This window comes from Neopsephotus bourkii, unplaced genomic scaffold, assembly GCF_033783945.1.
Source record: "Neopsephotus bourkii isolate Nb327-2 ecotype Australia unplaced genomic scaffold, CSIRO-AGI_Nbou_v1 NB_42, whole genome shotgun sequence".
Taxonomy (NCBI): domain Eukaryota; kingdom Metazoa; phylum Chordata; class Aves; order Psittaciformes; family Psittacidae; genus Neopsephotus; species Neopsephotus bourkii.
In genome coordinates, this window is record NW_026900559.1 from 737,174 (window position 1) to 762,329 (window position 25,156).

Consider the following 25,156-nt stretch of genomic DNA (forward strand, 5'->3'; position numbering starts at 1 on the left):
CATAAAATGCAACATTTCTAGACATAGCTAATAAGGTGTAAAATATAAAAAGCAACATAATTCAAACTGGGTCAGTTGAAAAAACAATCAATATATATAGAATCATGTACCATGTACCAGTAGTTTGGTACATGTACAAAATAAATACAGCAATTATTTCTCATTAAGGATGCAAATAAATACATAACTCTGAAAGCTGAGCAGCAGGAAACTGAGCTAAGTTTTGAGGCAATGCACTGAACGACAGGCTGAAGAGAAGTGATACTATCCTTATCAGACAGGAAGAACCCCTACCAGTATTTTAGCCAATATGCCATCTTCACTTGACTCCATGGTGACCACTGCTTTGTCTGTTTCAATTTCACACAAGGCATCTCCAGTACTCACTGTTTCACCTGCAAAACATAACAGAACTAATGAATACTTAGCCTAAACTTCTTTTTAGATATATTTAACCGTGGAAGATAGATACTTCTCCATAAAAGACAGCCATTTTACATTCTTTAACATATTCTATAGCTAATTTATGACCCATAATTATTTATCATATTGTATCTTTCACTTCCAACTAAAAACACAAAGATTCATGCTGCAGTAGAACATTAAGATGTTCCAAATACTGCTGTTCACAGTAGGTTTTCCAATAGATAGGACTGGAAAGACCACTTTGGCAGACCATATTTTTTGCTCTTCTGCTTTGTAATAAAAGAGCAGTATTTGCAACAGAAGTTGCCTGACCTGAATGCAACTCTCCAAGATTATATATAATGCACTTGAAAAGCCATGCTGGGTTTTGTGGGGTTTGGGTTTGGGGGAAGGAGGTTATTTGTTTTTGTGGTGTTTTATGCTGTTGGGTTGTTTGTTTTTTTTTTGTTGGTTGGTTAGTTTGGTTTTCTTTCTTCTAAATTATTCAGTTCTTACAGCTAGGCTGAACGATTAGGATCTCTGCTGAAGCTACGACTGCCTAGCTGCAGCTGCCCTGGAAGTGCTGAAGGCCAGGCTGGACAGGGCATGAAGCAACCCTGTCTAGTGGAAGGTGTCCTTGCCCATGGCTGGGGGTTGGAACTAGACGAGTTTTAAGGTGCCTTCCAACCCAAACCAGTATGGGATTCTCTGTTTAATTACTGACAGACCAGTATCCAAATCACATGATATAAACTTTGTTCTTTGCTGTACTCTGGAAATCAAATCAAAATTCACTAAGCAGAGAGACTTGAAGTCCCTGGAGGGGGTGTCTCAGAAGGCAGCAGAGTCACACTGCACTGCAGAGTTACTCCGGGAGTTACAGTGCAGGAAGCTGCTAGCACTGTTGCCCATTCTGTTTCCTGCCAACAATAACAAAAAGCATTTCAGTCTCTGGGCTGTCAGTCAAACATCTTTCATGAACGCTGCATTCATACATAATGAAAACAAGTTTTCAGAAATACAGTTTTATTTTTATGAGGACTTGATCCCCGTAGGGAATCAATATGACACTGCATTAACAGAGAGAAGGAAAGAGTCAAACTGTCAATTAATTTTTCCTTCTGCAGTACTGTCCATCCTGTGAAAGCATAAAAATGAAAACATTTTATACTTACACAAAGAGCAGAAAAATTATCAAAACAGTATTCTTCTGACCCCTGCTGGTTAAACAGTGGGAAAACCAATTCCTATTCAATCAACAGCTTGCTTCTATCAATTACTCTAAAATATCTGATAATATCATACCCAAAAAAATAAATATTTATATTCAGTAATGCCACTACAATTAGATGGCCAACTCACTGAAACATTCTGTAGTTAGGAGCATCCCTTGCAGAAAGGAGTATAAGCATTAAATCACTTTGCTTTTCCTTCAAAATTTAGCTTCCCTTCTTTTAAAATTATGTTTATTCTCCAGACTGCCAGAGGGGAAAAAAAAAATCCATAGGAACTAATTAAGGCCACCAATGGTCCAAATAAGAGACTATACTAGTGAGTTTTGAGCTTGTTTCTAAATAGGAACTAGAGCAATAAAATCCTGAAGTCATTTTCTCTCAAAGTCCAACCATCAATTAAGATCTTATTTTAATTTAATTAAAATAAGTGTGGAGCTTTTTGTTTTTTCCTTTTGTGTTGGGGTAGAAGTAGTGGAAAGTAGAGTGGAAAAAGACACTGCATAGCTGCTGCATCATAAGATCGTTTTATGATCCCTTCTACTCCACTCTGGTGAGACCCTCTCTCTGCTAAGGCCCCTCCCTGCAGACAGACTGCGATACCGTTTCTAGTAAATTCTGCAGAAATTCTTACTAGAAGTTTTACAAGCAAAAGGTGGTGTGCACTCCTGGAGTGACAAGTTGCCTTCCAGACATCTCTCAAAATGTATTTAAAAAAATGTGTAAAAGCAAAGTACTCCTAGTAATACAATGATGGAGGCTGGATCAACACTTAGAGGACATGGCTTACAAAGGCAGAACAGTCAAAACACAGATTTAGCTCACCAAATTATGTCTGTTAAAAATAATTTGCTTTAAGGGATTTTTCTCCTTTCCGAATGTGTTCAGTATCTTAGATTTCTAAAACTGGCCAAGAATAAGATATATACCAATGCACAACTGCTACATGGAATCCAAAAGTACAGCCAAAATCCAGTTTTACTTGTAACTGGAGAGGCAGAATGATAGGGGGAAAGGTCTCCTGACATAACAGGGTGTCCTGGGTTCAGCAGTAGCAGTCAGTTTTCTCTTTCTTGGTAGCTGGTGCAGTGCTGTGTTTTGACTTTCAGCCTGGGAGCAGAGCTGATAAAAATGATGTTTTGGTTTGGCCAAGGACTTTGTGAGCCTCATGCTCTGCCAGGGAGGAGGGGAAGCTGGGAGGAAGCAGAGACAGGACACCTGACCCAAAATGACCAAAGAGGTATTCCATACCACAGCACGTCATCCCCAGGATGTAACTGGGAGTTACCTGGAAGGGCTAGGTGGATGGCAGGGTTGGACGAGATATCAGTCGGTGCTTGGTCGGGCTGGGGAGGCAAGTTATTGGTCGGCTGGTGATGAGGTGTTGTATTCTCTTCCCTTGTTATTTCCTTTATCATTACTATTATTGGTGGTAGCAGTAGTGATTTGTGTTATACCTTGGTTACTAGACTGTTCTTATCTCAACCCGTGGGAGTTGCATTCTTTCTGATTCTCCTCTCCGTCCCTCCAGGAGTAGGGGGAGGGCAAGAAGAGGAGGGGAGTGGGTGAACAAGCTATCCGGCTGGGGTTAAACCATGACACAGGGACTACCAATTCTTCTGCAGATCATTTTTGACTTACATACAACTCATGTGAAGACAAAACTTACACTTAAGACTACTTATCTAGCTGCTCCAACATATTTTAACACAAGTACATTACTTTTCAGTTGTCAGAGCATAGAGAACTCAGGAGAACCACGGCTGGTAGGGCTTTTTGTGGAAGAGTAGTTAGGGTTTTGATTTGGGGTTGGGTTTTTTTCTTTTTGGAAAGAGATTTCCCCATTTGGAATTTGAATTATTAAAGCAATTTTATCAGCTTTAATTGTAGACTATAATTTAGAGAAGAAAAAGTAAGCCCTGAATAGCAAGATAGAAATACCGCATCTTTCATGCTATTTTCTAACGTAGAGGCATAATGAAACAGAGACCCTCCACAAAGTCAAAGGCTCTTGAACTTCCAAAGTTCAGCATGACAACACTGGCAATTAAAATAACACACAGAAACTCACACCCTGGAACAACCTAATGAAATGTTTCAAAAATATGCCCAAATGCAGCGTTTTGAAAGACAATGAAAGGGAAAATGTTTCATTAACTAGGAATTTCAAAGTGGGCATTGCTCAAAAAGACAGCATCCATGTACCAAACATACTGCTTCAAGATACTACGATCCACCCAGAAAGAATGATCTTATTCTTACAGAACAGATTTATATAGCTGAAGAGTTACAACAAATGTAGCCATGGAAAATACTATGTTACCTTCCTTTTTTAACCATTTCACAATGTTTCCTTCTTCCATGGTAGGAGACAGTGCAGGCATGAGGACTTTAATACCAGGTATACCTGTAAAACAAGCACATGATTAAACACTTTTTCAGTATAACTACGTTCTCAGTTAACTGCTTAACACAAATGAAACTAAAAGTACATGAATCTGAAAGACACTGGAACAAGATTCACTATGATGCTTTTTTAGGCTTGCATATGAGCATGCACTCTCAAGGGCACCAAAGAAAACATGGTACTCAGTATAGAACCTGCATGTTACACAGAGAACAAGGTCAACTTCAGTATGCAGTCTTTAATACAAAATATTAAGCAAATTAAAATCTCTTTTACGTAAAAATATGATACATAAACTTTGGCTCTGCTGAAGATGACTTCAGATACTTACCTGCTTAAGCTTTGATTCAATTTTTAACAGAAACTCTGTTCATGACCAAGATTTTGTACATTATTAAAAATATACAAACCAGTGTTTTCAAGTACCCCTCCATCCAGCCTGACCTACCGAACCATCCTTCAGCAGATGGAAGTGAAAGAGGGTTACATAACTTGGTCAACAGAGATGTAAACAGAAAATAACCACAGCTTAGCTGTGTGTGGTTGGAGCCCCATTGTGCGTAGAATGAAAAAGCAGCTATAAAATATAAACACTAGAAAATAAAACAAACAAACAAACCAGCAGCTATTTGAAGCTGTGATTACTTCATAGGATATGATCCTATGACTTGTCCTCTTATTTCCTGGTTGTCAGGAAAGGAAGGCTGAACATAAGATTTGTCAGATATAAGCAAGCCCAGAGGAGAGAACACACACACACATACCTCAGTCCTCAAGAGAGGCCAAAACTGCTGTACTCAAAAGAAACTGGATTAGAGGTATTGATATGTTCCCTGCTGATGAACCATGCTGCGCTGCAGGAGTGTAACTAACTCCACTCACAAATTCCTCTGTGGTATCTACCACAGTTCTTCTTCCTAGTTATGCAGTATGCCGGCAGTACGATTATGTATGTACCGGACAGGCAAGCATCTTCTGTCTCAGAGGACTTCTCCATCCTCAGGCTTCGAGTCATGGGCTTGCAAGCATGAAGACTGAATGGGGCATAAATGTGCAGAACATACCTAGCCACTTCTTAGAATCCTTTCTGACTCTTTACCAAGGGCTAGATACTCACACCCTGATTATGACCTCTGTCTCAATGCTGAACTGCAACATTAAGAGCACACCAAGGCAAAATATGTAATCCCATTTCCCCAAAATTCAAACACTAAAAAAAGAAATGAGAATTCAGAGTCTTGAATTCCTAGACCATAAGCTTTGCTGGTCTTATTAAAATCCAGCACAGACACTACATACTCCTCTCTCCTCCTCTTGGCTGCAGGCTGTGGAATTTTTTTCAGGATTAAAGTGTATCTTTGAAATTAATAAAGCCCCCATGATACTAGCACTCCAAACACTGATGATCCACCTCTTTCACTGATGAACTTTTCCCATGTATACTTATTCTTTCTGTTGGGACACCATATTTACTTTTCAGGTTTGTCCTGGGTTCAGCATTGGCAGTCATTTTTCTCCTTAATAGCTGGTGCAGTGCTGTGCTTTTGACTTTCAGCCTGGGAACAGAGCTGATAACACCCATGTTTTTAGTTGCTGCTCAGTGACTTAGTGAGTCTCATGATCTGCCAGGGAGGAGGGGAAGCCGGGAGGAAGCAGAGACAGGACACCTGACCCAAACTAGCCAAAGAGCTATTCCATACCACAGCATGTCATGCCCAGTATATAAACTGGGGGCAGTTACTCGGAAGGTAACTAGATCACTAGATCACAAGCTAGATCACTGCTCAGTCAGGCTGGGTATCGATTGGTGGGTGGTGAGCAGTTGTATTCTCTTCGCTTGTAATTTCCTTTATGATTATTATTATTGGTGGTAGTAGTAGTGATTTGTGTTATACCTTAGTTACTGGACTGTTCTTATCTCAACCCATGGGAGTTACATTCTTTCGATTCTCCTCCCCATCCCTCTGAGAGCAGGGGCAGGAAGTGGGGGGAGTGAGTGAACGGCTGCATGGTACTGAGTTACAGGCTGGGCTTAAACCACGACAAGGTTGAAATTGACCAATTTCAACTTTCCGCAGTTACATCTTATGTCTTTGTTGCAAAGCTTGGAAGATTTCTTGTTACAGAGTCCCTTCTTGTGACTGTCTATATACGGAGACAAGGTCAATTCTTAGCCTTTTCTTTCCTTTGACAAAACAAAATAAAAAGATCTGAGAAGTTCAGTGCAGGTAAGCAACACACCACCATAACCTTTCAGGCCCTGAAGCACCAAATACTAGGCACAGCCATGCAGCAGATCACTTCAATCTGCCAGCTGACTGATTCTATTTAGTAAACCCAGACCTGGAAAAGTGGCACTACACAGCAGCAAGACCCATCCCATGGCAGGGGGTTCTTCCAAGGACAGGGTTCATGACACAGCCCATGCCTTGGCCAAGCACACTGTATCTCTTGTCATTTGATCCAGTATACCCTAGCAGCATTCTGTCGTACAGCTTGTAATACAAGATATATTACCTTTCTGAGCTTTTAAGCGTAGTTCTGAGGCCAAATAAATATATCTTTCTAGATACTGATCTGTATGAGATTTTTGAGGTTCTTTCTTGAACTAGTATATCTGAATCTCTATTCAGTTAGAGAAGTAGACACGTAGAAAGTACATTGTATAGAACAGCAAGATTCTGCTCCTCTGATAGCCAGCGTTAAGGGTTATTATAATTCCATGGGAAACACCACCACATTTCTACCAGTTGCCGTACTGTTTACAGCGAGTAGCACTGAAAACTAAAAACTTAACCCCTTCCCTCGCTCCCCATTATCCAGAAGAAAAAGAGTAAGGAAAGAACCTAGAAGAATTCTGAGCTGAAAAGCACATCACCTGGAGTGAAAGTGCTTCTCATCCTTACTTCCAAGTCCTAGAAGTCACCATGGTGAAGAACTCAGAGAACACAAAGCCAGTACTGAAACTTCAACTAATGCACAATGCTTTAAGGGAATTAATTGTCCACCCATGTTCTGTAATTCACTAATGTTAATACATACAGTAAAACTGACCTTGTCTGTCACATTGCTACAGGATTATGAAGGAATAAATCATTACATTTGTAGAAGACTACAGCTATTCAACCATATTTCAGAGATAAGGTAAAGACATTACATACATTTTTTCCATTATTTCCACTGTTATTTAATCTCTCTTCCCTCACCTCTCTAGTGGATGGACCTCAAGGCCCATCCTTGGTGCAATGCCCCTCCCACTGTAAGAGATCAGGATTGTGACCACCGGAGGAACCTGAACATCTATAAGTCTATGGGACCTGACAAGATACATCCCAGAGTCCTGAGAGAACTGGCTGATGTAGTTGCCAAGCCAATCTCCATGATATGTGAAAAGCCATAGCAGTCAGGTGAAGTCCCTGGAGACAAGAAAAAGGGAAACATTGCAGCCCTTTTTAGAAAAGGGAAAGGAGGACCCTGGGAACTACTGACCTGTCAGCCTCACCTCTGTGCCTGGGAAGATTATGGAACAGATCCTCCTAGGAACTCTCCTATAGCGCATGGAGGACAGGGAGGTGATTCCAGACAGCCAGCATGGCTTCACCAAGGGCAAGTCCTGCCTGACCAGCCTAGTGGCCTTTCTATGATGGAGTGACTACATCACAGAAAGAGGAAGAGCTAAGGATGCCATCTATCTGGACTTCTGTATGGCCTTTGACATGCTCCCCCATAACATTCTTCTCTATAAATTGGAGAGAGATGGAGTATATGGGAGGACTCTTCAGTAGATGAGGAATCGATTATGGTCACATCCCAAGGGCAGTGATAACAGCTCAGTGTCCAGATGGAGACTGGTGGTGAGTGGTGTCCCTCAAGGATCCATACTGGGACCAATACTGCTTAATACCTTCATCAGTGACACACACTGTGGGATCCAGGCAAGCTTCAAAGTCTGCAGACAACACTAAGCTGAGTGGTGCAACTGACATGCAACTGAGGGACAGAATACCGTTCAGAGAGACCTGGACAGGCTGGAGAGGTGGACCCATGTTAACCTCATGAGGTTCAACAAGGCCAAGTGCAAGGTGTCCCGCACGTGGGTTTACTGGGACAACCCCTGGTATCAACACAGGCTGGGGGTGAAGGGACTGACAGCAAACTTGAGGACAGGGACTTGGGGATAGTGGTGGATGAAGAGCTGGACATCAGCCAGCAATGTGTACTCAAAGGCCAGAAAGCTACCTACCTGGTAGCATCAGGCACTCCCATCTCTCTGCCACCTCTCACACAGCCTTTACCTCTCCCCAGCACCACCTATGTTCACCCCTCACTTAACTCTTACACACGCACCCCTGCAACGGGCCGTCGACACAAGCACTCGACTAATAACGTCGGGTGCAGGATGCACCCATCACTCACCCAGCAGCTCCCGGGTCCCATGCAGACACCTCCAGCCCCCTCGAGCGAAGACCACGCCAGCGCCCAGAGCTGGCGGCCGCCCCAGCAGCAGCCGCGCCACTTTTCCACCGCAGCTCACCCACAAGGAAGCCGCCATCTTGTTTCTCCTCTCTTCCCTGCCTTCCCCAGTGCCGGGGCTGTCTCTCTCACTGCCTGAGCAGAAATAAAAATCGGCCCGCCCGACACCCGGTACTGCGCCTTTTCCGCACACCAGACCCGAGGAGGGACTGGTCTGCACATCCCACCACGTCCAGCCCACTAGGATATCGCACGGCTCGGTGATACACAGCCGCGGTAGACAGGCGCTCAGAGGGCAGGCCCCAGAAAAGGGTCCCCCCCACCATCGTCCGCCCACACGGGCGCCATGGCAGCCAACGGCATCGGCGCCAGCGACCGGGACGCCGTGCAGGTAACGCGGGGCTGCCCCCTACCCCTGCCACTGCGGCCCAGGTAACGCAGGGCAGCCCCCTGCCCCTGCCGGCAGCTCACGGTCCCCTCGCCGGCTGAGAGGGACTGCTGGCGGCTTGACATGCGACAGTGAACCGGCATAAGCCTTAACCGGCGTGTCCAGGCCCCGCCTTGGCACTTGGGCACTGCTGAGGGCTTCTCGCTCTGCCCGTCAGGCGCACACGTTGTTACTTATCAGAGAGCACAGAGGCGTTAGGAAATGTATTACACTTCTCAAAGTGCTGCCGGCTGGCAGTCCACCTGCAGTTACAGGGCTCGTGGCCCTTCTATTTGTGGTAACTCTGGGGAGTTAAGTTTGGTTTATTTTGGCCTTTCTCTCTGTTTGATTGTTTGGGTTGTTGGGTTGTTGTTTTTTTCCAGAATCAAAGAACAGTTTGTGTTGGAAGGGACTTTAAAGCTCATCCGGTTCCAATCCCCTGCCACAGGCAGGGACACCTTCCACTAGACCTGGGTGCTCCAAGCCCTGTCCAGCCTGGACTTGAACACTGCCAGGGATGGGGCAGCCACAGCTGCTTTGGGCAACCTGTAAATATATAAAATCTTGTCACAGACATGAAAGAGCCTCATCTTTATGCCTGTAACTGTCTGATAAGAGACAACAAGCTTAAGTTTTAGCAAGCAGTGTTTACTTTAGACCTTAGGAAAATATTTCAAACCTGGGGCAGCTAAACAAATTGCCTGTGGAGTTTGTGACTCATGAGGTTTTAAAGGTGAGGTTAAAGTAGGAGCTTCCAAACCTTGTCAAACTCACCCCAGGCTGCCATTTCCATCCCTTCACCTTCCCAGCTGTTGATGGTCCAACACCAACTGGAAGCAATTTCCTGGGGCATGCAGCCTCCTGTAGCAGCATCACTAAGATGGAACTGGTCTGTCTGTGGGCCGTCTCTTCAGAGGAGCTGCTCCGTGTAATTCCAAGGGACAGGGAACAATCTCGAGCTCCTCACAGAATCCCAGTTCCATTTTGCCGTAGTCTTATGATCTCACTTCAGACCATCAAAGGTCACTGTCTTCAGTGTTAGAAAACTGTGGTATCGGGGTGGGGAGAGGGAACAGAGACAACAGCACTTTTTTCTTAATGTTTCAAGCAAAAGAATTTTACAAAGTAACTACTTGTCTCCCAGTTTTGGCCTGTGCTATTTTTTTGCCTTTTGTTTGGGGTTTTTTTTGCCTTTGTTATCTTTATTATGTGGTTGTTTAACCCCTGTAATGTGCCTTCCCCCTACTAAACAAGCATTCCTCTTGGAAATGGCCTTTTATGGGCGTAAATGACTAAACTGAGCACTAGAGGACTATTTTCACTTATCAAAAAATAAAATAAAATCCTGTTAAAGTTTCTAATTGCTGCAGTAAAAGAAAGAAAAAAAAACTAAAAAAGGCAAACCATAAATGATCTGTTTCGTTTGGAGATCTGTAGTTGCTTTAAAAATTGGCAGTCTGTGTCGTTTAAGCAGAGTAAGAATCCACATCGCCCTGCTTTCCTGTCTCTTCCTTACAATTATTCCTTTTCCTCACTTAAAAAACCCTTTTGTGCATTATAGAATCCTTGTATGGTGGCGAAGGTGTTGTAAAAAATAAACTTTTTTAAGGGATCATGACATTATTTTTGCAATTTTGGTTTAGTTGATGCATTTCTATGCTAAAGACAGATTTTAAACAGAAATCTGCCAGTTTATTATTGGTACTTTTCTCACTTCATGTATACAGTGTAGCACAAATCTGGTTTACTACATCAAACTTACCACTACATGGCTATTCAGAGAAACCTCATCATTATTTACTACCTGTCAGTATGAAATATCAACAGTATGATTTCATCTGTGCATCCTGTGCTTACTTCTGACAAAGATCTATGATTTCTAAGCAGTTTAGGAAAGGCAAGTACATATTTCAGGCACTTTATATTTACTGTAATATCTTAAAATATCCACACTGTAGTTCAGCTTTACACCTTTTGAAAATTATCCTCAAACCTTTACAAATTGTGTTTGTTCTACAAGTAGCCTGGGTCTACCTTGATTTTTGTTACATTGGATACACACTCTGTTATGGGGTTTTGGGTCAGGAGGGTGGGTTTGTTTGATGTTTTAAATCGTATTAGGTAAAGTAATTTAAATAAAATAGGAAAAAGCTCATTTTCCTTGAGCAAGCACCATCTTCCAGAATGCAATAATATATTTTTTAAAATAGACTTGACTGCTGAAAATAGATTCTAATTTTTCTGTGAATACTTCCAGTCAGTTTCTGGTTAGAGATTTACCAGCAAATTTGTTTTCAAAACAATAATGGATTGAAAAATTTGTCACTTCTTTTAGTTCATGGAAATCTGTAGAGTTTTCATTGATATATAACAACATGTAGAAACTGGTGGGCCAGTTCCTGAGTTGGAGATATGAAAAAAGAGACAGCCAATGGGATCTGTACTTCAACTGGAAAATCAAACTTAAAATACTGCTAATTGAGATTTGACAAAGTGTAATACTGTTGAGTTGCCTTCTGCTTTCACACATGTTCACTCCCAGGCTTATTATAGCAATTATGCGCTTTTAATTATGGAAAGAAGTGTCATTTTTATCATCAGCAATTTTAAACATGAAATAATTAGATTTTTGTTCAGCTAGTTTATGATTATGATTAGTGTCTACTGATCCTGGGAAAATACTGTTAAACTCCAAGGATTGATTTATAATCCTGGAATTCTCAGTGAAGTAGTCAAAATTCCTTGATTATATTTCTTTTCATATGTTTTTGCAAAAGTAGTTTCTGATTTTGAGCTTTGCAGAATTATTTTAGATGATTTATAAAAGTGGTGAAAAGCACCCGTGTTATCCCATTAATATAAATTTTGCAGTAAATGCCTAGATTCGTCCAACAGGGAAAACATGAAACAACTGTGGGAATGTTATAATTTTTTTTTTTCATGGCTGTGTACATTCAATAAATAATAACAATATAAACCTATTTTGTATAAGCTTATTCCATCAAAAGTAGAAGAGACATAATTTTTCTTTGAAATAAAAAAATAGTGGTTGTAGTACCTAGGTTAGGAATAGACAGCAATGTTATTTTGAATAAGAATTAAACAAGATACTATGGGACTCAGTTTTGTGACAGGTGAATTAGGTACAGGTGTTAATTCTGTATCAATAAATCAGAACAATGAAACAGCAACACATAATTTACACATAGCTGTGCTTGTTTTGTGTTTGTAAACATAAAACACGTGCATTAATGCCTGTGGCAGGGGGTTGGAACTAACTGAGCTTTAAGGTCCCTTGCAGCTTAAACCGTTCTGTGATTCTGTGAAGTTTGAAGTATTCATCAGGTGTAATGCATATAAAAAAAGAATTATGTGAGAGTTGTCTGCAGTAGGAGGGGACTGTGTTTGGTGACCTAAAGGTTTAGTCTGCCTAAAACTGTTCCATTTTTCTGTTGAAAGCAATGCAAGAAGCACATCTGTTGTGCTTAATTTCTGATTTCTCTCACACACCCATATAAGATACAAACCCATCTGTATTGCTGTGATAATGGGGTGGAAATCTTATTCTATCCCAGGGAGATAATTTGTCATAAATAAATTGTCATAAATTGCTTTGTCTCGCTGTTTACTTCCTTACCTGATGAGTTCAGTCCTATCAGGATCTTTGTGAAAGAACACAAGATTTTTATCTTTACACTGGTAAAGGGGGGGGGGGGGGAGGGGGAAGGGAGAATCTCACTTTTTGTTTTCTCAAATAACCTGAAAGAAATACTTCAAACAACATGCAAATGTATATATTCAAGCGCACAGCATGAATTAAAATAACTTCTCACGGTTTTCTCTGTGTATACTGGTTATATTTCTTATGTGAATGAATCCAACATGAAAAATGTTTAGCTTTGTAACGTAGCACTCAATCCAAGACCACTGCCTGTTAGGTATGGCTTTTTTGTTTTGTATGTTCAGTACAGAGTAATGTTTAGAATTTCCAATAAATAGTTTTGTCTTGTACTGTAAACCCATTCTGGTTTAGATGAACTATGTGATTAATCTGTGACACTGCAGCTACTTTGGTTAATGGATAGTTATTGATGTACTGAACAGTGGAATACTGAAAAAAATATTTTTTTTCTTCTGAAAGAAATATTAAAAAATGCTATTTGCCTTCTGGCTAAACTGCATGTGAGGTAACCTCACATTGTAAAAATGTAGGAATGTGAACTTCATCAAATAATTTGCTTGTGTCTTCTATGGTATTTTTGACTGCTATGTAAAAATAGAACAGAACAAATAAAGTCTCTTCTACTGAAATTTGTAAATTAAGCAAAATAAACCTGCAGAAAACTGATTCAATTGGAAAAAGTTAAACTTTTCAAAACGGGTAATGTTAGATGCATTTATTTTTCTTTTCTAATAACAATAGTCTACGACCTAACCTTGCTGGGATAAGACCTGTGGGCCACTGCACTTAAATTTGAGATGAAATCTTTCCTGGGAAGGATAGTCAGACATGCATTTTGGGGAGTGGGGAGCTTTTGTTTGTTCCTTTTAAGGTGTTAATGGCTCCTGCAAAGCATAAAGGGCATTGTACAAACAGCGTCATGTTGTAACTGAAATTCGTAAGCATAAATCAAGACTGTCATACTGCAGTATAAAAGTAGTGTCCCCTTAAACTTAATTTCAGCTTTGAAATGCTTAGATTTATGATGTTTCTAATGAGTTTTAATTTATTTCTTTACTTTTAGGAGAAGTTACATCCAAGAAATCTTATCCCAGAGCTTTGTAGACTGTTTTATGGTTTGGGCTGGGTAACAGGAACTGGTGGAGGAATTAGCTTGAAACACGGGTGAGTAAAGGTAGAAGAAAAAGAATGTGATGATTAGAGGGGGGTGGGGGTGGCTCTGTTTAGTAATTGGTGAGGGCATTTCAGTTGCATGAAAAATGTTTGAATGTCAAGAGTGAGGTAGAAGGCAGAGGAGAAATGAACAGTACGCCAAATTTTACCATATAGAAGGGTGGTAGCTAGTCTGAATTAGTCATTGCAGCCCCTTCAACAGAGGTAATCTTCACAGAGTGTCTTTTTTTCTGTCTTTTTCCTATCTTAGTTTAAGGTAGATGAATTGTCTTTAAGGGAAAATGCATTTCCCCTTTTTAATTTCATTGACTATGGAATTTAGGGTGGGTTACACCTGGCACACAGCTTTCAAATGCCTGCAGTTAGATTAGATGGATCCCACCCTCAATATTTTGTAGGCAGGACATTTTCTTTTAAGGAGGAAATTACTGTTCTACTGCGTTAATTTCTAAGGAGATATTCTTAAAATATTACTAAAGCAGAACAGGTAACAGCAAAATATTTTTTGGTCTGTATCCACTACTGAGAAGCAGCAGTTTGCTTTTTAAGTTGCTGGTCTCCCCGTGTTCATACCTTCCAGGCTTTCAATGGAGACAGAGCTCCTCTCAGTGGCCATTGAAAAAGTCGAAGTCTTCATTTTTCAAAACACCTTGCACAATGCCTGCAGTTCTGTCCCCAGTCACAGGATGTAGTGACACTCTTGAAAGCAACCGACCTCTCATTTTTCTGACATACACTTGCATACAGACACATATAGCCATTGCTATTCAAATGTATTAGAGATACATATGCAGGAAAGGCTCTAAATGCTAATATTTGTGCTATTCTGATGGCTTTGTGCAGGTCATTCCACTTCCCTGCTTGATTTTGTAAGCATAGCAACAGCAGTAGTAATGACAGGAATGATAAGGGTTTTTTTTCTTGTTTTTAAAGTTCTTTGTCTACGGAAATATATTTCTAGCACTAATTTCTCATTGGTAGCTAAACGTAGCCTATGTTCTTTGTAATTTCAGTGTGATTGATGTTGGTTGTGGCAAGACAGATGGTGTCAATGGAGAGCACACTGGCAATAGTACAGTTTCCCCCAGCAGTTCTATAACTTGGTTGCCCAGACTACACCAAAATACATATTTGAGTTGGTACCAATACTGTACATGGTCTTGGAACCTATGTGGCTGTACTGTTCTATACCTACAATAACATGAGTGTTTAAAAAATAATAGCTATAAGGCAGAGATCAGACTTGCTTAGAATTATTTCATTGGAAATAATGAAAAAATGATTGAAATTTGATTGAAATTCTAACAACTGGTCTTCTCAGCTAATTCTAATCAGTATTACTCACTGTGTAGTTTTGTATCAACTACCCAGAACAAAAATGACAATTCGGACATGGGATAACATATTAAAAATGGATCTAGAATTCTGTCAGTTGTTCTGTGTTTCAAAGGTATCATGTATTTTGAAAGTTATATTTCATCATCAGATTTTCCATTTATTATTTAATTTATAATTTTTTTGTTTTCTAAAAAGGAAAACATAATTTTAAGAAGAAAATGCATGTCTTTCATTAGAAACCAAATTACCATTTGAATTCTCAGTATGTTGCACTTTCATTCATTTTGCTCATGCAAAGAATTTAAGAGTAAATTAATGCGATATTGGCAGTGTTAATTCACGAATGTTAATAACTACAAACATAAAGACATGTTTTTATGTGATTCTCAGCATTTTACCACTGTGAAGAGTAAATCATCCTAAAGAGTTGTATTTTTTGAAGATTTAGAATCATAGAATCAATTAAATTGCAAAAGGCCCATAAGATTATTGAGTCCAGACGTAAACCTAACACTGCCAAGTCCACCACTAAATCATGTCCCTGAGCACCATGTCTACATGTTTTTTAAATAACTCCAGGGATGGTGGCCACCAGTTCTGTGGACAGCCTGTTCCTATGCTTGGCAACCTTTTCAGTGAATAATTTTTTCCTAATACCCAGTCTAAACCTTCCCTGACACAACTTGAGACCATTTCCTCTTGATCTATTACTTCATACTTGGAAGAAGAGACTGGCCCCACCTCACTACAGCCTCTTGTCAGGTAGCTGTAAGGAGTGATAAGGTCTTCCCTCAGCTTCTTTTTCTCCAGGCTGAACAATCCAATTTCTCTCAGCAGCTCCCCTCATAAGACTTGTGCTCCAGACCCTTCACCAGCTTTGTTGCTCTGCAAGTGTCCAAAAATTTCTCTTGTCCAGAAATATAAGCATCTCATGTTCCTTAGAAAGTGTGTCTGTAACTTGACTAATTATTCACTAGATGTCTCTGTGCTCCTGAATTTAGTATGTTACTGCTGAAAGCGATTACAATCAGGAGAGAAAAGGGTGCAAGGGGCGGGGGGGGGGGGAATGGACGGGACAACAGGGATGGGACATGATGAGGAAGGGAAAGGTTGCTACTATCAAAATAATTTCAGATTACATCTTAAAATCATCCTTATTTAAATAAGTATTTTAAAGTCTTTGCAAGAACTGATGCAATGGGAATTAAATTTCAATCGTTTAATTGTGTTGAATTAGTGTTGTCTTTTTATCAATACAGGTAATATAGATGCATTTAAAACCTAAACTGTACAGTTATAACAAAAATGTAAAGTATTTATGTTGTAGAATGCTACAGATAATATTGTTTATAGGTAGCCTGTGGATTTTTAAGTAATAGTTTTGTCACCTGTGTTGTCAAATCACTATCTGCTTGCGATTTCTCTAGTTCCTTTTTTATGCTGAATTCTAGGGATATGAGTTTGGAATTATTGCAGGTGGAGGCTAGGTGTTTATAGGAAAAACAGAGCTGCTGTTCCTGTGTGCATTTTGGATCTCATTGTTGAAAGCAGTTTTGTACTCCTTCAAGTTAGAGATTTCGTATGCCCTTGTATGATTTGGTGCTGTTCTGAAAACCATCTACATGGCAACCTATAGAAAGAGCAAGAAAGTTGTTACGATACGAGGAGCCAGATTTACTGTTTACTTTTCAGTGGATTGAGAGCTCCAATGCCCATGCAGTTGAACAACCCTGTCTTGATAATTTTTCCCTGTATGTAACTCCTCATAGGAATGAAATCTACATCGCTCCTTCAGGAGTCCAAAAGGAAAGAATACAGGTATGTTCAACTGTATTTTTACCACAGAGTTCATCTTGAAATAGATGAAAGTACTTTTGTTCAGAGTTTCATTTTTTCTTATGTAAAGTTAGAAACTTGTTATACTATTCACTGTCTTATTGAAACAACTGAGGGTTTCACCCAGTACTCCACTAGCATAGCAAGCCAACATGTATTTCAGTGGCCAGTGTAGATTAGTCTTGATGGTCTCTTTGCTTTAAATTAATGCAGAAGGCTGTGAGGTTTGAACATCATGAAAGTCCATCTTTATTTGTGAAGCTTGAAAAGCTTTCTAGATGTCTGGCTGCAGTGTCAAGTTACAGTGGCACATACATAATTAAGCATTAACACCTCATATCTATTTATTTTCATTTGAGTGATTACAAAGCTTTGTCTTAATAGTCCCAGTAGATAAATATATAGGCTCTGCCCATGAAAAGGTGACCATGTCTGTCTGCCTCCTGTCCAAAAAAAACCCCAAAGTATAAGTGGAGAAGACAATGGTAAATGGTAACTATTTTATGACAGCAGGAACTCCCCCAGAATACACCAATATGTGAAAGGATTTTGTTGTTTTATAGATATGAGGGTAAATACAATGAGAAGTTAAAGAAATTTCTTCACTGATAGAAACTTGAAGCTTCGCAGCAGTCCTCAGTGGGGATGTTAGCAAGTAAGGCAGATGAAGGCACGTAAGATGATACGGCAAGATTGTGGTGGTCTGTTCTTTGCTAGCAGTAGCAGTGAATTCAGCACAGTAAGGAAATCTCTTGCAATTGTATTTCCTGCTGATACTAAAAATAACATTAAACAAGAAAGTTTTATTGCTGCCCTGAACAGTTCTTTGTACTGTTAGGAGTAGCTGATTGAGGCAAGGGTTATATTCACGTACAATTTACTAGAAGTAATATTTTAAAGAATAGTTTATCAAGTTAAATATATGTAGGTTTAAATACGTCTTTTGTTGATTCTTTAAGGGGGAAAGGAAAAGTACATCTACATTTCTTTTATCAGTTACTAGTTTTCATTTTTATCTGTCTGTTATTTAAAAACAGGCTTTCTTGAGAAAATTTTAGTTTTACAAATATCTGCTTAGCAGCAGTCTGAATAAAAAGACCTAATTCACATTTCATGCTATTAATATTAATTCACATTTCATGCTATTAATAAATAGTATTAGAAGCTAACATAAATGTGGTGTGTTACAGCACTTTTACAAAGTTAAAATCACATTCTGTATTAAATACATGGTGTATATATGCTTTATCTCTGTAGAAGGGGTCATCACATCTCAAAATTATTTCTTCTTTCATACAGCCAGAAGATATGTTTGTTTGTGACATGAACGAACAAGACATCAGTGGTCCTCCACCGCACAGGAAACTGAAGAAGAGCCAGTGCACACCTCTCTTTATGAATGCTTACACTATGAGAGGTGTGTAGCAAATGCTTTTAATTCACTGATGACTGAAACACTGTATCTACACATCCACAAAATCGATATTCATTATATTCTTTACACATGGAAGTTACAATGAAATAAACACAAAACTCTAAAATAAATTGATTTGCAAAGGAGTATGTACAGTAACATCCTGTGAGTGTCATATACATTTTAATCTTCTCATGTAGCTGTACCTGTGATCGTCTTTTTGGCACTAATTTTTAGTGCAGTGTATTGGTAGGCTGGGCAAGGAGTTGGAGGATTTACAGCAATTTTATACCAGTAGTTCTGCCAATTCAGCAACTATGGTTTGGATCCTTCTACAACACTTGGCTGGGATCAAAGGTTCTGAATTATGGACAGGTGAAAAAAATACAAAACTTTTTCTGCAAGCAGACAGTAATAGACAGCTTTTGCTGTTGGCTCAGATTTACTTCTATTACTTTAGAAAGGATTTAGAGAGTCTCTTCTGACCTTCCCACACAAGAAACTTACATGTGTACCTAAGGAAAACTCATATTTTTGGCAACATTGCACCTTTGTAAGTAAATGATAATTATTGTTTACCTGTCTTTCCATTGTTTCCATTCACTTCAAATATTTATCGTTATCAGAATAATGGTAAATACTTGAAATTAATCAAGTATGTGAAAAAAAATTTGTTAATAGACATGTTTTATAATTAATTCTAAAAATATATTTTTATCTTTTTTTTCTGTTCTTAGGGGCAGGGGCAGTGATCCATACTCATTCCAAGGCTGCTGTTATGGCTACCCTTCTTTACCCAGGGAGTGAGTTCACTATTACCCATCAGGAGATGATAAAAGGAATCCAGAAGTGTACTTCAGGAGGCTATTACCGGTACTTCTCTAAAAAGAGGCATACTGTCTGATTGTGTATTTTCAGAAATATAAGTAGACAAGTCATTTGAGTTACATATGTTAAAAGTATGTAATATGAAGTATTAGGAATAAGAAGTAAAAACATGTCTGGAATAAATCAGTCATTGGCTTTCCATAAGAAGGTCTCAAGCCTATGAAAGGGATCTGAGATATAATCTTGTAATGTCAAGGCTATGGCCCTCTGTTGAGCTACAGAAACAAACCAAATAAAGAGCTGTGTCCTGACAAATATCTCAAGAACAGAGATGTGAACACATCTATACAGTGTTAAACTGAAACTGGAGCCAACCAACATTAAGTTGGATTGATAACATGCAAACTACATTTGGGTGGACTTCACATATTACTTCCTCTGCTAGTTGAGAGTATGTTGAGTGGAGGATTTGAAATTTTACTTGACAGACTTTGAAAGAAAATTCAGAATAAACAGCCCATTAAAGATAATGTTACTACTTTTCAAGGATGAACTCTGAGGTAAGTGCAGAGTTATTCCAAACTCACATTATGTGTGATGGCTTGTTTTGAGGACTCCACCCACAGAGTGTTGAATTGGGATCTGCAAACAGCATTTCATAGAATCATAGAATAGTTAGGGTTGGAAAGGACCTTAAGATCATCTAGTTCCAATGCTCCTGCCATGGGCAGGAACACCTCCCACTAAACCATGCCACTCAAGGCTCTCTCCGACCTGGCCTTGAACACCGCCAGGGATGGAGCATTCACAGCTTCCCTGGGCAACCCATTCCAGTGCCTCACCACCCTCACAGTAAAGAATTTCTTCTTTATATCCAATCTAAACTTCCCCTGTTTAAGTTTTAACCTGTTACCCCTTGTCCTGTCACTACAGTCCCTAATGAACAGTCCCTCCCCAGCATCCCAGCTGCTATGAGGTATATAATATGTGACAATTGGATGAAAATTTGAAATGCTAAATTCTTTCCCCTTTTTTATGTTAATTTTTGTAACTATTGATTGCCCTTTGGCAGGGGAGCAAGCCATTTGTCTGGCATGTGATTTTATACCCGGGCACATTTTACTCAGTTTTGGTTGACTTGCCAGCTATACTTCCTTGTCAGCATTAGCATTTGCATTTTTAATGTGGCAAAATAGACCCTTCATAACAAACAAAAATAACACTGTTTTTTAAAAACATCCACGATTTTCTTCTTTGGATGTGCATTTTGAATTCTCAAAAATTCCTAATTGTTAGTCAGGAGACATTCTATTTATTAGGTTCCATATCTCTGAGTTATCCTGAGTCATGTTGTTAATTTACCAAAAAATAATAGAGTTCCGAATTACATGGTTCCTAAGGATATATATGTGTATACTAGACTGACTGAGCTGTCTTGCCTCACACAAGGCTCCCCATTGAATTCGGAAGAAATTCTATAGTACAGAATAGGACCTTTCAAAAAAAGGATTGACAATATATTGTTTCTAATTACATTAGCCTTTTCTGGAAGCTATCCAGGAAAATGCTGCAGGTAGGATAATCAGAAGTATATGTTAGCCTAAATACGATCCTAGCGATGCCAGAATAGTTATATGTTTGACTTCAGTAGAAAGAGAACTAGATCTGAAGTAAATAGCTTTGAAAGTCTCAGGCTGTCCACAGTATTTTATATGAAGGTTTGGCTAAATGTAGGCTGCTTATATTTCAATAAAACTAAAGAGATACCAAGTATTTTAGTCATTTAGAGTCTTCATGAGTCTTTACAGATAATGGTTTGTGATAAAAAGCTTATGTTATGATTAATAATCAGTTATGGTATTTATACCTGCTTCCAAACTCACATTTGTATAGGAAACAGAACCTAGGAGACCAGTGTCTTAGCTCATTTGGCCTCTCTAGTAGCAAACACTCCAAATCCAATTTTAATGATCAGAATATGTAAGAGTCCAAGTAAACCTACAAGAGCCACTTAATTTTCTTCATTCACTGTTTACGTAGACTTCCTTAGGAAAGCATGAGCACTGAAAATTGTAAGAGATAAAACTTCTTAATTTTCTGAATATATGAATTGAAGTACAAGCTGTATTATTTTTACCATTGCTTCCTCTCTGTTTTATAAAGTAACTACTACTAGCATCCACTCATGAAATACCTGTGTGATCTCAATGATAAATCTGAACTTGAGCTGGGGACTTATTAAAACTATTTAAACAAGTTTCTGCCAGTGTTAATTAAGATTCGAGCAATGCCAAATATCATAGTCCTCCTTCAGAAGAAACTCTTAGGCAAGTTCCACTGAGTAACATGCATCATCTTGTCTTTGGAACTAGGGTTCTCAGGCTCTCTTAAGTTCACATGTAGCCCACCAATGACTCCATCACAGAGAATTTATTTTTCATGTGTTGACTCTACTTTCTATTTATATGCCTTAGCAGGACAATCTTATTTCCAGGGGCTTTTTGGACTACCAAAATTAATTTTTTTCTGCTCTCCAGCAAACAGTTTCATTTCCTTCTTCATGATGTGATTCCTTTAAATAACTTAATCTGAGATAAAACTTGTAGGTGATGCCAATACAGGATGAAGAGTCTGAAAAAGTTGTAAAGGGACTCAACTACAAAGTGATGTATCTGAATAGCTGCACCTTATACATTAAAGGGTTTTTTTCCTTTTCTGCCTCAAGTATAGCTTAGATATTGCCAGAATAAAGTAGGTTTGGGAGTGAAAGGTGTTCCTGAGAGTTCTTAGGTTACAGCATGACTCAGAAGAGCATAAAGTCACTAGTGCTGAAAATTTAACATCTTTACACACACAAAGGATCTGTTTCTTAAGGAAAAGCTTCGTGCATCCAGACACAGCATTTTATTTAAACACATGATTATTATTTTTTCTTTAGGTATGATGATACACTAGTGGTTCCCATTATTGAGAACACCCCAGAAGAGAAGGATCTCAAGGAAAGAATGGCACGTGCAATGGAAAAATACCCAGACTCTTGTGCTGTATTGGTCAGACGTCACGGAGTTTACGTATGGGGGGAAACATGGGAAAAAGCCAAAACGATGTGAGTACAGTTTAGGAATATGGTATCTTTTGCCATTATACCTCAAAATCTTAATAATGACCTTAATGTCATGTGTATTTCCAGCCCATGGACAGTGATTCAGAACATTAAATTATGGCCTCACTGAATGTATAAGGAGCTTTTAGCCATGGGTTCATTCATGATACCACCACATGGTTTTCCTTTCATATCAATGCTGGCTGATAGGGTTGCCAACATTTTCCTTTCACAGGGACAAGTCCTTCCTCGTATGATACCTGCAGGCAATCTCTGCTTTTATATGACACCAACCAATACTGTTTGATTAGTCTTCCCTAGTCCCATTTTTTTAATTTACTTCCTCATTTGCTGATGGAAATGCAGCAAATGAGGATCATGTAGCAAAAATGCTGGGCGCTTCACTTACAGCAGTAATGGAAATAAATGGTAATGGGGCTGTGCATTCAGACTTTTACATTGGTGATGTAAAGCTCAAGGAAGTAAATCACTACTTTTTAAAAAACATGGCAAGACTTGGGTCTTACTTTATATTTTGCTTCTATTTTCATTTTAATTCTAGGTGCGAGTGTTATGATTACTTGTTTGATATCGCAGTGCAGATGAAGCAGTATGGGCTAGATCCTTCAAAACATCCAACAGGAGAAAATGGAATCTTGTAAATGACCACAACATTTATATTCAGGTGTGAATTTATCTATAGAAATGATCTGTTTGGAGGGAGAGACTGCACATGACACCATTACTTCAGTTTGCTTTCCCACTTAGGAAGCTTCAGTGTTGCACATCTCCCCGGCTCTGCTCCATTTCTGCTGCAGTTGTATTTGTGCCTGAAATAATGCTTATTTATCACAAATGCACCAAAAAGATATGTATTAATAGTTAAGTACGTGCTGTGAGTATTTTAGCATCTATGTACTGCATGAAGTGCAATTGCTTTTTAAAACGTAACTGTATCAAGCATTCCTATGGAGACAGGGGTTGTTCAGCCTGGAAAAGAGAAGATTCCAGGGGGACTTTAGAGCAGCTTCCAGTGCCTAAAGGGGCCATCAGGAAATCTGAAGAGGGACTTTGACAAGGGCCTGTAGTTATAGGACAAGGGGGAATGACTTTAAACTGACAGAGGGGAGATTTAGATGAGATAGATATCAGGAAGTTCTTCCCTGTGAGGGTGGTGAGGCCCTGGCAGAGGTTGCCCAGAGAAGCTGTGGCTGCCCCATCCCTGGCAATGTTCAAGGCCAGGTTGGACAGGGCTTGGAGCAACCTGGTCTAGTGGAAGGTGTCCCTGCCCTTGACCTCCCCCATGGCAGGTGGTTGGAACTGCATGATCTTTAAGGTCCTTTCCAGCTCAAACAATTATGTGAATTTTGAAGTACTGATCAGGCGTGATGCATACAGATTATGTATCAGGCAGTTCTCTGCACGAAGGATCCCTGAAATAATTCTTACATAAACAGTATACTGGTTGGTATGACAAAACACAGCAGGAGCATAACATTTCAAAGTCTTGGACATTTCTTCCTGAAAATCTAAGCAAGTTTAAAGATACCAGTGCTGAGATTATAAAGGAGTTGTTAGGCCAAAGTGATAGTCTAATTAAACAGGATAGGCCACTTGTTCCACAGTTGGCCCATCAGATAATCCTCTCCACCCACCATGGTTGCATCAGAAGAGATGAAAAATGGCTGCTCAGGCAGTGTGAGCCCAGAACAGACAGGTACTTGCATCGTAAGTATGTATGCCCACACTACAGGAAGAAGCAGTGGGACAGGAGCCTTGCTGTCAAGTGAGTCTCTGCATGAACAGGTATTTGGAGTGATGCCACTGCATACAGTGATGAAGACATGCTGGTTACCACACCTGCACAGAGCTACTCTCGGCCCACGAGAATCATCCTAAAATTGCTCCTCTGCTCCTGCAATTGAATAGATTGGGCTAATATAGTGGCACTAATATTCCTTTGCCTATTTCTTATGACTCAATGTCTAGTTTTATAATATTTTGACTTTTATCTTGTTTCTCCTACACAGGTTTCTTACGTGATGATGGCAGTTCCAGATTCGACCGCCCACTGTTAAAACCAGAAGGGGGTGCTGTTATTCTCAGCTGGTTGACAGATGTTAGCAGTCAGTTTTTATTGCAAACACATCCAAGAAAAGGAGAGTTAAAACAAGCGAAGAAAAAAAGCTGAACAATCATTGCTATTTATCCTGGTAAATGCTACAGTGGGAGGAATGAAAATTCAGATGCAAAAAATGATTTTGAAAAAAGACTGAAAACTAATGTGTCATTTTGTTGGCGTGCTTTAGAAATACATATTTCAACAACCTGCATTTGTTGATCCTGCTCTACTGCAGCACCACTGAACTTGTTCTAAGTCTTCATTTCTGAAAGTTATAGTAGCCTTCATTCTTGAAAAGAAAGTGAGGACAACCCCTTAATTAGGAGTTGAAAGCATTGTTTGAACTGGTGATTTGTTGCCATGTTAATAGGAGCTTTTTCTAAAATTAAGCCTTTATCATGTATATTTTTTAATTCTCTCAATTGTCATTATAATAAGTGGGAAACAATTTTATAGCATGCATTTGGAAGTTGTCACTGACTGACTGCTCTGGGTGTTGTCTGGTTTTTACTTCAAGTTCATTCGCTTTCAGTAAGAAAGATTTTGTTTATTACAACTTTAAAACAGCATTTTTATGATTAGCCAGCCTAAGATAGATTTAATCAAACTGCTCATTAAAATACATTCTCATAAATTTCTGTGTCTTAGTGTCTTCTTTCAAAATCTCCTGGGGAGGTTTGCTCCCAGTGACATCAGTCTAAGCATCCATTGCCCAA

The 25,156-nt window shown here is 39.4% G+C and overlaps 2 protein-coding genes across 4 annotated transcripts in view; one reads left to right on the plus strand and one right to left on the minus strand.

Annotated features, from left to right (window-relative positions):
* PDHX (pyruvate dehydrogenase complex component X) overlaps positions 1-8,657 on the minus strand; it is a 32,058-nt gene extending 23,401 nt beyond the window's left edge. For both annotated transcript variants that reach the window (XM_061347139.1, XM_061347130.1), the window contains exons 1-3: positions 8,461-8,657; positions 3,961-4,044; positions 295-395 (exon numbers count right to left, since the gene is read on the minus strand). In XM_061347139.1, the coding sequence (XP_061203123.1) occupies positions 295-395; positions 3,961-4,044; positions 8,461-8,596 (321 nt within the window). In that variant the 5' untranslated portion in view covers positions 8,597-8,657. The remainder of the gene's footprint in view (positions 1-294; positions 396-3,960; positions 4,045-8,460) is intronic.
* Positions 8,658-8,846: 189 nt separating this feature from the next.
* Positions 8,847-25,074, plus strand: APIP (APAF1 interacting protein). 2 transcript variants are annotated; one of them, XM_061347234.1, is made up of 8 exons: positions 8,847-8,908; positions 13,690-13,790; positions 16,907-16,955; positions 18,273-18,390; positions 19,125-19,260; positions 22,154-22,321; positions 22,881-23,003; positions 24,349-25,074. In XM_061347234.1, the coding sequence occupies exons 1-7, from the start codon at positions 8,864-8,866 to the stop codon at positions 22,978-22,980; spliced, it is 717 nt and encodes a 238-aa protein (XP_061203218.1). In that variant the 5' UTR covers positions 8,847-8,863; the 3' UTR covers positions 22,981-23,003; positions 24,349-25,074. The 2 variants fall into 2 exon arrangements, with proteins under 2 accessions (XP_061203218.1, XP_061203225.1); XM_061347241.1 differs by lacking the exons at positions 8,847-8,908; positions 13,690-13,790 and adding an exon at positions 17,537-17,712 and having other exon boundaries at positions 16,901-16,955.
* The last annotated feature ends 82 nt before the right edge of the window (positions 25,075-25,156 follow it).

Excerpts from the sequence above, each read along its gene's own strand:
- APIP (XM_061347234.1), top strand. The coding sequence starts at position 8,864 with ATGGCAGCCAACGGCATCGGCGCCAGCGACCGGGACGCCGTGCAG. Across the intron at positions 13,791-16,906 it reads GGAATTAGCTTGAAACACGG|GAATGAAATCTACATCGCTC; the intron begins GTGAGTAAAGGT and ends AACTCCTCATAG. Across the intron at positions 22,322-22,880 it reads TGGGAAAAAGCCAAAACGAT|GTGCGAGTGTTATGATTACT; the intron begins GTGAGTACAGTT and ends TTTTAATTCTAG.